We start from the raw sequence: 13,654 nt of genomic DNA, 5'->3' as shown, positions 1-13,654 counted from the left end.
ACCTTTTCTGTAGAGAGCCAGAAAGTCAGTATTTTTGACTTTGCAGGTCATACGGTATCTGTTGCAACTCTCATCTCTGATGTGTAGCTCGAAAGCAGCCATAGACGATGCATAAATGAATGGGCATAGCTACGTTTAATAAAGTTTTACTTACAAAATTGTGGCCCAACCCCTGCTCTAGATGGCCACAAGGGTAGTGGCATGGTGGTCAGGTAGCTTCCCAGGGCGTTGTTCCCAATCCGTAACACCTGTGGGTTACATTAATATTTTCCTGGGGCTTCCTCCGTCCCCCACAAATACTGTGATTCTATCTTAATACATTGACTGCCACACTAGAAAAAAAAATGTTTTCCTTGGGGCCACGGTGTTTTATTATGAAAATAGAATAAAAACTTTGAAAACAAAATGATCCTTTCTAATTTAATGAAAAATGTGTTATTTTTTTATTGTTTTCTGTGCGTGAGTTATATGCAACTTGAAAAATAGTTCTCTTGGCTCCCAAGGTGAAGAAACATGTGAGTTACATATGCTTTATGAGGCCCCGGGCTCAAAACTAGCATGAGTTAAATACAACTCACTTGGCAGTTAATGTGTTAACCTTTATTCATGGTAATAGCCGTTATTCTCTCTGTTGCTCTCTGCTAAAACTAATAGCTTGAGCAAGGTGTCCAAATACTTTACAAACCTCACCTAGGATGGGAGAGATTTAGGGATGGAGAACTTAGCTGATGTGTTCAGGTCCCTGCTGTCAATACATGCAGTCGCAGTTATTCGTGGCGTGGCTGGCCAACTTGGGGCAGCCCACAGTGATGGGCCCACAGCACCAGGGCCCTTACCTGCTGACAGGAGAAGAGCTGGAGGACCAGTGGCATCATACTCGTAGCTTCGTGTAACTGGATGTCTGCCCTGTGCCAATACAAAGTATGTAACCCATAAAACAGTTCTTAACGATCTTAATACATAGATACTTAAGGACTCAAAAATAGTGACGCATCTACACAAGGTACATTCTGCCCCTCAGAATTTTCCTTAAACATAGTAATTGCACAAAAATCTGCCCCTAATATCTCCTTTTGCATTACATTTATGATGCACATACAACCTGGTTTTTCTATAGAACAACTATAGGATTAGATCAAGGTTTCTCAGAGGTTGACAGAGGCCTGGATAGCTTTTTGACTTGTCTTTGAGGCTCTCGCTTTATTAAAGTAGTAAAATAATGCAAAGCAAATTATAAAAATTGAAGAATGTTTTAAATGCTTTTACATGTACAAATTTGCAATGTTGTACACATGCATAAAAGTGATAGAATTTTCCTATTCTAAAGTATTAATTCATAGAAAATGACAGATTTAATATGGAAAAATGGGTCTGAAGTTTAAAGATGAATGATGAAGACTGTCTTCAATCCTGTACTGACACAGTAGTTGTGGGTGCGTATTTGGAGATACTTGCCAGGAGTCTACACCTGAGGACTTTCATTGATAGGAAGGAAGCCCAGGTTGATTAACCTCCTGATCTCCTATTCCCTGTGCACCTCTGCAGTGATAGGCTAGGCTGCGTGCATCCTGCCATACTGAAGACTTCACGGTGTAAATGAAAAGCTTAAATTCTGGCAAATTAGTACAACCCCTATGGAAAACAGTATGGAGATTTCTCAAAGAACTTAAAGTGGACCTACCATTGAGTGTAACTGCACTGCAGCCTGGGCCCAGGGAAGAGTCTGGCTGTGACCCCCCTGAGCAGCCGTGGCCGCATGAACCGACAGCACCACAGCTGCAGTGACTTGGGCCCTGGTACTGTCTCAGTCCATTCTCTCTCACTCACCCTCATCTGCCCCCAGCAAAAGACACTTTACATATCTGAGACAAATCTCTTATGCTACATACGTGAAAAAATTGAGACAGAATATGGACTTTGTAAATAGAAAAGATAACATCCAAAGGGCATTGGAGCACCTGCAGATCTACAGATTGCCTGTGGACCAGTGCTCCTGGGGGCCCAGCTGCTAAAAGAGACGCACCTTGAGGCCAGACACTGTGATTCACACCTGTAATCCCAGCTAGTCAGGAAGCTGAGGAAGGAGGATCGTTTGAGGCCAGGCATTCGATCGAGACCAGCCTGGGCAACAGAGCGAGACTATCTCTACAAAAGAATTTTTTTTTTTTTGCAGTGTTTATGGTTTTATTCAAACACAAATAAAAATGTGCACATGCACGGTCTATTCATTTTCTTCACTGTGCAGCCTGGCATTGGGATTGGTGACTCTGATGGCCAGCTGGGCTGCTCTTTCCACAATGGCTTTGCGGTTCTTGGAGGAAACATTCTGGGCAATCTCCGCACAGTAAGATTTGTTGCACATCAGCAGCACTTCCAGCTCCTTGACATTGTGGACCAGGAACTTGAGGAAACCACTGGGCAACATGTGCTTTGTTTTCTTGTTGTTCCCATAACCAATGTTGGGCATCAAGATCTGGCCCTTGAATCTTCTCCGAACCCTGTTGTCAATACCTCTGAGTTTCCACCAGTTATGCTTAATTTTGACATATCGGTCTGACTGGTGCCGGATAAACTTTTTGGTCCTCTTTTTGACGATCTTGGGCTTCACGAGGGGTCTGAGGGCGGCCATGATGTTTTTAATTAGCCAGGCATGGTGGCACACGCCTGGAGTCCTAGCCAGTCAGGAGGCTGAGGCAGGAGGACCACTTGAGCCCCGGAGTTTGAGATTGCAGTGAGCTGTGATCGCAGCACTCCACATCTTGCCACCTCCACCTGGGCAGAGCTTGTGCTGCTGCAAAGAGAGAGAAAATTATTAACTTGATAGACACGGAGACTTTGGCACTGATTCCCCAGGGTCGATTGGGTGAGGTCTTTAACTATTTGGAAAAGGAGTGTTACTGCCTGGTAACTGCTGGGCAGGTCTTCCTTGCACTCTCACCTGGAGTTTTGAATTTGCATAGCAGTGATGTTTGTGGATCCAGAATTTCCTGGTTTGTGCTGGAGGAACTTAGCCTCCTGGCTGCCAGGTCCTGGGTCATCTTTACTTCATGTCAGAAGAAAAGAAAAGAATGGAAAGACAAGGAAAATCAAAATCATCTCACACATTCAAATTATATCATGTTTATAGTCAGCACGGTATACATTGAACTTGGAAGCTGCAAGGAGGGTGATTTAACCAAAAATGGAAAGTTCCAAAAATGTTAAACTCTAGGGAAGAATGGTTAATCATTGTAACTGGCAGGGGTCACTCTTGGAATAATTTGCAGCCATTTAAAACAATGATTATGAACATTATGTATTGTCATGGAAGAGGTCAGAGACATAACGCTTACTGAAAAAAACAACATGTATAATGATCAAATCAGGGTATTTAACATATCCATCACCTCACCTATCTGTCATTTCTTTATGGTGAGAACATTCAAAAGCCTCTGTTCTAGCTACTTCGTAATATATTATAGCTTACTGTTATTACAATGTGTAAAAAAAATAAAAATTTAAAATTACCAAAAAAAGAAAAGAAAAAGCAGGACATGCTGTTTATATTTTGTGTAAAATTAGTATACTGATAGACATAAACTAAAACAAACCTTGCAAAAACTGAACACATAACACAAGGTTAGATTGCTATGATTATATTTTCTGTGCTTATATGTATATGTGTATGTGTGCATAATTACATCAATTTTTATATGTATGTTGTATATAAACTATATATTATATATATACAAATATATAACATAATTTTTAATGAATAAAAGGTCTTACTTTAAGCACTTGGAAAAGATCAGAGATATTTGTCAGCACAGCGGGTGCAAAAAGAAAGTTTTTATACTTTAAAAGAATACTGGGCATGTACTAAGGACTAAACTTTAAAATTCACCAGTAGATGAGTGACTTTTACACTCTATACTGCCGATGATTGTGCTTTACTGAAGTAACCAGTATTTTTCTTTTTTTCTATAGAGATTCTAGATGTAAATCACAGTTTTGTTCCCTTGATTTAAATGTTCCTCTTTGATCATTACTTCACACAATGAAAAGATATTTCCTTGTGCGAAGTAGTGGTTAACTTCTCATAACCTCAGACAACAAAGGGGCCCCTGTGTGAGGACGCAGGAATTCCTCTTGGAATACAGGGAAGGCTCCCAGCTGAATCGTATCCAAGGAAGATGTCGCAAAGCTTGCAAAGCTTGTTCTGAGAAAGGAGCCCAGCTTGAGCTCTTTGCTTTCTATTCAGATATTGACCCCGCTTGGGGCCGGGGGTGGGGCCAACCCATCAAAGAAAAAGGGAAAACAAACCTGAATGCATTTACAATTTACAAGGGAAAGTTAATTCTTGCAAGCAGTGTTAGTGCCAACTCAGGCTTATCATATTAATATTTAGAATTTAACTGCACTTGGAAAAAAATTTTGTTATTCCTCTCATGGAAGTTAAAGAAGGTAACTCAGATAGACCATCCACTCTGTGGTGTAAACTCTGCATAGAAACCGTCTGCATAAGTCCCCAGAGTCCGGCGTCAGGACCTGCAGCTCTGCAGAGCCAGGCCCTCCCTGGCATTCGGGGCTCCCCCAACCTGACCCCAGCCCACGCCCTTGTGGGTTGATCTGCCACCGTGCTTCCTTTCACCACCCACAAACCTTCCCCACCAGCCACCTTCCTCACATCCTTACCTGGTTGGGAGGATTTATGGAACGATATAAAATACCTACAAGTGGGTCCGACATGTCCTGGGCTTTGGGTAAATGCTGATGCCCTTTTCCCTTCTTTTTCCCTTTGCCCTTTGAGCAGAAATTCTCCTTCCCGTTAGAGGCACTCAAATTCTAGGACAATGATAGATCCTTTCACGAATCCTGGAAAACAGGGTAGCGATGAGAGAAGTGAGAGGGGAGGAGAGCCTGCCTTCTTCCCCACTGAAGGGCCCCTCTCTGCCAGCCTGCGCACTGAATGCTCCACCTGCTTATTCTGATTCCCGTGTTATCTGTACACCCCCATGAAGGAAGAGGGCACAGAGAGGTTGAGAGATTTGCTCGAGGCCACACCGTTTATAAGTGGAGCTAAGATTCAAACTCAAGAGTTTCTGGCTGCAGAGCTCGCCTCTCTTCCCACTGTGCAAAAGTGCCTTCCCAAAGACTCCCAGACTGCTGGTCCCCGGCAGTATTAGTCTCCAGCCCCTGGCGGTGGTCAATCAGTATCAGGAGAAGAAATACCCCCGTCCTAGTTCAGAGGTGGCTCCACTTGAAAGCTAAATTGCTAACAAAGTAAAAATTCCACTCCATGGACAGATAGCTGGTTAAATATCAAGCAAGATTTCTATTTGCTAATAGACCATGGAATGTGATCCTTTAGGGGTTTGATGTTGTACTTGACAATGCTGAAAAAACCACCATTTAAGAACATCTAGACCAGCACCATCCAACAGAACTTTCTGTGATGATGAAATGTTCTGTGTCCACACTGTGTGATACAGTAGCCACTAGCCACACGCAGCTTCTGAGCCCTGGAAGTATGGCTGGTTAGTTTAACCGAGAAACTGAACTTTTAATTGTATTTAATATTAAGTAATTTAATTAGTTACATGTGGCCAGCAGTCACCATTTGGACTGCACAGCTCTAGAGTGTTCTGAAAGGTTGATTGCCGACCCCCGTTGTCATAGCACTTTGCCTACACTCTCTGTTACACCACTTGATCGTAATTGTTTTTACATTTTCCTCACCTGGCTAGATTGTAAGCTGTGTGTCTTATTCTTCCTGCTGTGATCACTGCTGGTACGTGAACTGGCCCACAGCACTAGACGTTTAATAATTAATGTAGGTTAAATAAACAGATGTGCGGTGGCTTTTTCAGAAGCACGACTGTTACTGTTTTCTGTAATCTAACTTTTGCTTACGTCTTCACTCTTGTGAATAAATTGGTTCCCAAATCTGCAAATAAAACCCCAACTGCTCACCTGCAAGCACCTTTCTCTTTTCTCAAAGGAAATCACAGCTTTTAGCTAATTATTTTGGTATTTGCCTCTTTCTCTCCAACTAAATGTTTCTATTAGCATTTCTTGATTTTTTTTTTCCAGTGTTAGATATTATCTCCCACCAAGGAAGAAGACAATTCAACACCACTTCTTGCCGCACCACATACCACCGAACCCGCCTCCTTTAATTTTGGTTAGTTGAATATTACCACTATGTAAATACTATTCACAGAGAAGACAGGTAGTGAATTACCATTGTATTTCCTTTCCTGAACAACCTTTGTCTGGAGGTAACAAAAGGCTCATTTTCATTTACTGAGTGTTCCGTACACTGACCACTGATTCAACCCCAAATTCTTTCCCTGTTGTATCATGTAAACCTTTTCTCTTTGGGACACTTTAGTCAATTTCATCTCTCAAAAGAAGGCTCTCCAGAGCTATCTCACCTCTTCCCCCGCCCCCTGGAAGGAGACACCCTTTAGACCCTGTGTGCCCTGCTGGCATTCTGGGACCTCCGTCTCGGCACCTCATTCTGGGGAATACCTGGTCTCTCTTCTCTATTTGATGTCCTGTTTCCTGTATCCCTTGTCATCCCCTTTTGCTTCACTCTCTCATTTGTTGTTTCCTTCGTCCAGTAGCCTCCTGGGGAAAAGTGTATGGCTGGTAAATGTTTAGAGACCTTTCCTATCTGAAAATGTCTTTATCCTACCCTCGCATTGAATTGGCAGTTTGGCCAGGCTTAGAATTGTTTGTTGCTTAAGTGTATGTGTGTTTAAGAAGTCCAAAACCATTCTGATCCACAGCTCTTTGTATATCATTGTTTGGGTTTTTTTGTTTTTTATCTTTCTGAAAGCCTGTAGGATCTTCACTTTTATCCTAGCTCTGAAATATCACAATGATATGTCTCGGTGTTGATTCTAATTTTATCCATTGTGGTGGGAACTTGGGGAGCTCGTTCAGTCCAGAACCTCATGTCTTTCGATTATGTGAAATTGTCTCAAGTTATTTTGCGATGAATCCCCCTTCCTTTTGTTCTGTCTCTCTAGAACTCCTGTTATTTGGATATTAGACCTCCTGGAATGGACCTCTAATATTTTTATCTTTCCTATTCAATCTTCTATGTTTTTATCCTTTTTGCTATTTTATGTGAGGTTTCCTCTCCTTTTTCTTCTAGATTCTCTATTGAAATATTTGTTTTTGCTGTCTTGTTTTAATTTCCAAGAGCTTTTTTTGTTCTCTGACTTTTTAAAAAAAAATAGCCTTCTGTTCTTTTTGGATGCAAGTGATACGAGGATATTATTGTCAATGGTTTAGGGTTTGGTTTGGTTTTTTTAAGTTTTCTTCCTCCTACTGTTTGTTTCCTCTAGGTGCTTTTAGTTGGTTTCTTGGTTGGTTGGTTGGTTGATTAGTTGGTTGATTGGCTGGTTGGAAGGAACAGATACTGTTCGTTTTGTTGGTTGGAATGAAACAGCTACTGAAACAACATAACTTTTCCAAGACACTATATGCAATAAACATACAGACCAAAGTTCTGAAAGAAACTGGGGGTGATAGGAAATAATCTAACTTGAAAATCCAGGAAATCTTGAAAAAAATCGTTTTCCAAATTTGCTGCTTCTTCTGGGTTCCCTTTGATACCACCACACACCAGCCTCTTTTCATCTCGTCACTGAATTCGAAGGGTCAACTCTTAGCAAGTCTTTCTGTACCCAACCCTTTTAATTTTCTCTGCTTATTGCTGGCAAGTCATGCTTCCTAACATATTGCTTCCACCCCTTTCCCTTTGCCAGTCACGCCATATTTAGTCTTCTGGGCCCACTTCCTAGGGCCCCGATAACCTGGCCACACCTGCCATCTTCATCTGGTACCTCCAGATTCAAACGTGGGTCTCTCCCCTGTCTTTCACACAGTCCTGTTCTTTCCTACCCTTTTGCTGTTACTGAACCTGTCCTCTCTGCCTAACTAGTTTCTACCCATCTCTCATGGCCCCAGTTTTCCATAGGGCCTTCCTGGGGAGCTCGACTACACTGGGATTGCTGCTTTTGCTGAAATCCCACAAGGCTTCACCCTGATTAGCCTGCACCATCGGTGCTTACCAGGAACAAGCCAATGCCATGTCAGTGCCAACTTGCCCAAAAAATGAATTATTCACACTTGCTTCCATGTATGGAAGCATATATATTTCCCAGGCACCAGCAGTGTACCCAAAATGTTTCCTTTTGAAAAGATTTATTATTTCAAAAAGTCATCCTGGGAAAAATTAGAACTTCTTTGAAGTATCATCTTATTTTATGGTTATTGTTGTTATTTCAACATAGGACCTTTATATTGCTTGCAGCTCATAAAATTATCACTCCATTTCTGGATATTGTTAGTTTCGTCGTAGAAGGTTCTTGGATAAATGGACCGTGTCTTGTCCTTCTTTGTATAACTGTGCACAGAGTAGGCACTCACATTTGATAAAATTTATAATATATTCCTGAGATAAACTATAATATAGGATTAAAATGTTATGTTTCATTGAATATTTGATGTCACCAATTGTAACACGTGCCATTATCTTATGTAACATGAAGAGAGAAAATAATGCTGCCAATGTAACCGTGGTATGCCAATGATTGTAAGATGCATTCCAACTCCGGAGATGTTAAAATGTAAATGAATACACATGCATCTTAGATTTGATAAAATATGACTATTGTATTGTAATATTGTATATTGATATTAGGCATCTTTGAATTGTCAATGATTTTTTTAAAAGACATGCAATGTACAACCTATATACAAGTCACTGTGTCAGGAGATAAAATGTGTACATAAACAATGATGAAACCACGGCCCTTCCCTAGTAAGAGTTTACAATCTAATGGAGAGAATATTATATAAATGAATTACATACCATAATCCAAGGCAGAAAGTGATTAATGCCATGCAAGAGCTTAAAGAGTCTGTAGAAATTTTTTTAATGCAGTGATTACCTTTATTTGGGAGTTTTTTTTTTAAAGTCTTAGCCAGGTGGGGTGGCACACACCTATAGTCTCAGCTACTTGGGAGGCTTAGGCTGGAGGATGCTTTGAGCCCAGAAGTTCAAGTCTAGCCTGGGAAACATAGTAAGACACCCATCTCTTTAAAAAAAAAAAAATCTTCCTGGAGGAAGGGGTATATGAAATGAGTTTTGAAGGATGAGTAAGATTTTGCAAAGCATTGATTGGCGTGGAGGCATGCTGACTAGGGGAAATAATGTGTGCAAAGGTGTAGAAACAGGAAAGCACTGGACTGTTTAGAGAATAGTGAAAATTCTGGTTTGGCTAGAGATAGAAGTAGCTCGGGGAGTTTCAGAGCTAAGCTAGAAAGGCCTTGAGTGTGCAGCTGAGGATACTAAAGATCTGGCAGGCAGTGCAGAACCACTGGGGGCTTCTCAGCAGTGGAGTGGCTCGATGAGAGCTTTTCTTTGCATGGCCGGCTCCATTTCATGTTTTAGATCCCAGTTTAAACACCATCCCCTCAAAGGGTGCATCCCTCACCCTAAGTCCATCTACAGATTCTCACCTGTAACTACAAATTACCACCACATGCCACCGGTTTCCTACAAAGCGCTTATCACTGATTGTGATGTCTGTGTACCAACCGCGTGGTAAGTTCCACGGCCGGGCAAAGCGAGTGTGCTGTTCACCTTTCACACTCCCAGCGCTCTCGTATCTCAGCACCTGCACGGCGCGGCACAGGTGCGCAGTGGCGTCTCACTAGCAGACAGCTCAGTGCCTTATGCAAAACAGAAACACGGATTGTGTGCAATTATCGGTTCATAAAGGGTGCTCTCAGACAGGGGCCCAGGAAACAAGCCCTGGCTCCTCTCCACTGACTCCCCTGTGTAACCCTGGATAAGTCACTAAAATTGAGACTGTTTATTTCTGCATCTTTCAAAATATGGGTTTGTAGTAACTGACTGCTGAGGTCTTCTGTTCAGAAATGCTACATCATTTATGCAAACTGTTGAGTCTGATGCTTAGGAGACAAAGGTAATGGCTAGAGATTTGTTATACAGGAAATACAGTCTAATCAAAATCAAGAGAAAGATCCAGTCCTAAGAATTGTCTCAGTCCTCTGCACAGCATTTGATACCATTGGACTGGTCCCCCTTCTCTCGAGCTGTGACACTGTAGAGTCCCAGGCCTCAAACCTTTTCTACCGCCCAGAACCTTTCCCCCCATAAATGTGTATGTTCAAATCCCATGATTCTGCCTTCTTCTCTCTTATCTCACTCCTTGGAGTGAGTCCTAGTGCTCCAAGTAAATGCTTGTCCCTCCTGAGACTCCTCTTTAAATACTGAGCAATCCTGAATATTCACCCTTCACACATAGGGCTGTCATTCTCTGGGTCACGTCATGGGGTGTCCCAGTCAATCCAGTTTCCTGGTACCTAGCACAGGGCTTGGCAAACAGCAGTTCAGTTATTTGCTGGCCAAACAAGTAACACTCCATCCTTTCCTGCCTCCTCTTGGCCACGTTCCCTCTCCCTGAAAGGCCTGCCCACCGTACCTGGTCATTATTAGTTTTCCAGATGCCACGGTTCTTCTCGTCTTTCAATGCATGGCTCACGTTCCGTCAGCGTCTCGGAGCTGCCAAGCTACACAACGTCCCGGTCCTGAACCACCCCAGGGTTTTTGGTGTTCCTCCGATGGCATTGCCCGTGGTCTGCACGATGTCGTGTCTACTTAGAAGCGTTTCTTGCCTTCTTGCCTTTCCCAACCAGAGGGTTCGCTTCCCGAGGGCATGGGCTTGGCTTTTCTCATGTCTCCCTTCCAAGTAACATTTGAATCGAATTACAAGTACTATGGTAAACATTAAGAATAATAGAATCCTGGGACATTTGAGCAATGTATTTGATTTTAAGGAGTTACTGAGCAATAAAAAGTAATACCACGTGAAAAGATGTTGCCAAAAAGAATATGAAATTGAATCACTGAGAGGGGGTAATCATTCTAACACTGTAGGATGAATTTGGGACACAGCTCATTCTGTCAATATGCAGTTTACTTGGGAGTGAGAGCGTTTCTCAAAAAGGTGGTATCTATACATAGTAAAGTAGTCTAATAATCACAGATGGTAAAAATCTGAACATTTACTGTACTTTATTAAGTTCTCTACATAATTATTTTCATTATAAGCAATTTTCTAAATTACATATTTCATTGAAATGCTATACATTTATTCATTGAAACTTTGCTTGATATGTCCCCAAAAAGCAAATTCCTTGAAGTTTTTTGTTTGGTTGGTTGGTTTGGTTTTTTAGTTGAAATTTTACCCAACAGAGAAGAGGCACATTGTCATGCAATGTTTATCAACAGTCATAACAACCAGAGTGTCTTAGTCTGTTCTGGCTGCTGTAACAAAATACCATAAACTGGGTGGTTTATAAACCACAGAAATTTATTTCTTGCAGTCCTGGAGACTGGGAAGTCCAGGATCAAGGCTGGCAGACGCAGTGGCTGGTGAGGGCTGCTTCCAAACAGCCGTCTTTTCCCTGTAGCCTCACTGGCAGAAGGGACGAGACAGCTGTCTGAGGTCTCATTTATAAGGGCTGTGATTCCATCCCAAAAGGCTATACTTCCTAATACCACCATATTGGGGATTAGGTTTCAAAATATGAATTTTGGGGGAAATACAAACATTCAGACCATAGTGGATAGCTTTGGGTTGTTGAACAATTCCAACATGCCAGGCGTGGTTCAGCTTGCCTGTGGCACCATGGAATTCTCACTACCATCTGATTCCATAGATGGGACAGTGGAGTTGTGGTTAGTTGTTGGTTGGTTCCTGGATGTCGGGAGCTGGGCTGCAAACCCCGTGCCTGCCTGGGCTCCCTGTTCAGGCCACAAGCTCCACGTCACCGCCCAGCGCCCCTCAGGAAACACATTCATGACACAGCCCGGCTGGGAAAAGAGGCAACACACAGATCTCAACTTTCAACTTTTTTTTGTCACAGGAAGAGAAGTTAAACTTCTAGAGAAATCTAAGGAACAATCTCTGTAACAGGTAAGCCATTTTATTTTATTTTTCTATGCACTGGGGGGAGGAAAGTCTATTCTTTCTACTTTTCATTAACTGTTCTGTCCCTTGGTCTCTTACCACAGTTTTTATCACCTAGAACCTTAAAGCCAGTAGGCAGACCAGTCCCTACAGTCTCTTCCTGGCTCATTCACGTTTGAGCAGAATCTGAAATCTCCTTTTTATTCTTGTTGTTTTGGGTACAGTTGTCACCCATGTGATGAGGCGTGACTCAGCCACGTCCTCACCCTGAGAGATTTCCGGGCCGTCCCCACGGGCAGTGTGGGGCTTCTCCGGGAAGGACGAGGCCCACAGAACAGCAGGACTCAGAGTCCTGTCCCAGGACCAGCGCATCAGCCCCACCTGGGCACTAGTTAGAAAGGGAGTTTCTCAGACCCGACCCCAGACCTACGACATCAGAAGCCCTGGGGTGGTATCACCCTCTAGGTGACTCCGGTACACTCTCGAGTTGAGGAGCCAGTGTTGGCCCGTCTGTGTTACCGTAAAGCAATACCGAGGCTGGAGAATTCGTAAGGAAAAGGGGCGTCTCTGGCTCCCCGTTCTGCGGGCCGTACACGAAGCGTGGCGTGGGCAGCTGCGTCTGGTGAGGGCGTCGGGGAGATTCCGCTCGTGGCCTCGCGGCGGGAGGCGGGGGACAGCCACCGTGTGCAGAGATCACACAGCAAGGGAGGAAGGGAGGAGGTGCCAGGTTCTTTTTGACAACCAGCTCCTACAGAAACTAACAGAGTGAGAACTCACTCAGCCCCTTCCAGGGAGGGCAGTAATCTGTTATGAGAGACACGGACACCTCCCTCTAGGCCCCACGCCCAAGCCTGGGGGTCGATTTCAGCGGAGACTTGGTGGGGCCAAGCAGACCGTGTCCGAGCCACAGCAGCCAGACCTTCTTCCCCTTTGTCTTTTCTGGGTCTCCTCCCCTCCTTACCATCTCCATCTTCAGCCCGACTTGTAATACATTCTTCTGTGTATTTCACGCTAATGGAGCCGACCTGTTCTCTACTCTGTGTCTCCCGGACGTACTGTTGGCATTATCCTTGTTCTCCTTTGCAAGTGCTCGACAGTCAAGCTGCCGCCTTTGTGCAGACCGGATCTTCCTTTGAGGTCCATGTCATCAGCCTCTTCTGTCCTTTTCCCTACTACTTGCCATCGACCGGGGACCTCCCAGCCACTCCAGATCCACACCGTAGCTGTACAGCCTTCATGACCTTCTACACTCTCATCTACCCCCTTCCACTGCATTTCAGTCACCTTCTATGGCCACATCCTGGACCACGTTACTCATCATAAACTCTAAGGTACGGATGCCAAGGCACCATCTCTTATGGCTCCAAGTTCTTCATGCTCAAGGACGCCAGGTCACTGGCTAGTTTTTCCCAACCGCATTAGGATCTCCATCCCCCAGGGCTCCCCCTTGTCCCTTAGCCGGGCTCCTGGCCACACAGCGCTCCCTGTCCACTGCAGACCCCACAGCCCGTTGCCTCAGCCACTCTCGCCAGCACCCTCAAGACCCAAGCCCTGTTGTCTTGCACCTCAGCCTGGGAACAGTGTGACAACCCTCACCCTGTGGGCCTTTTCCCAGATTGCTGGGCACTGCTGGGAGAGGGGGAACGCAGAACCAC

General features: G+C 43.8%; 2 protein-coding genes across 3 annotated transcripts in view; one reads left to right on the top strand and one right to left on the bottom strand.

The window, feature by feature from the left end:
• The window catches only part of C19H4orf19 (chromosome 19 C4orf19 homolog), a 90,923-nt gene that overhangs the window by 58,544 nt on the left and 18,725 nt on the right, over positions 1-13,654 (top strand). Inside the window, exons 1-2 of one of the 2 annotated variants that reach the window (XM_069494289.1) lie at positions 6,146-6,163; positions 11,956-12,005. The gene's annotated coding sequence lies outside the window, so the exon portion shown is untranslated. Of the gene's footprint in view, positions 1-6,145; positions 6,164-11,955; positions 12,006-13,654 lie in introns of those variants that run through there. The other variant, XM_069494288.1, reaches the window with a different exon arrangement.
• Positions 2,214-2,792, bottom strand: LOC138400000 (large ribosomal subunit protein eL32-like). Its single transcript, XM_069494793.1, has one exon. It carries the CDS (start codon positions 2,627-2,629, stop codon positions 2,222-2,224), a length of 408 nt encoding a protein of 135 aa, XP_069350894.1. The 5' UTR covers positions 2,630-2,792; the 3' UTR covers positions 2,214-2,221.

The sequence above is a fragment of the Eulemur rufifrons genome, chromosome 19 (assembly GCF_041146395.1).
Source record: "Eulemur rufifrons isolate Redbay chromosome 19, OSU_ERuf_1, whole genome shotgun sequence".
Taxonomy (NCBI): Eukaryota; Metazoa; Chordata; class Mammalia; order Primates; family Lemuridae; genus Eulemur; species Eulemur rufifrons.
The sequence above is the reverse complement of the archived record's forward strand: the minus strand, read 5'-3'. Positions and strand labels throughout refer to the sequence as shown.

Excerpts from the sequence above, each read along its gene's own strand:
- LOC138400000 (XM_069494793.1), bottom strand. The coding sequence starts at position 2,629 with ATGGCCGCCCTCAGACCCCTCGTGAAGCCCAAGATCGTCAAAAAGAGG.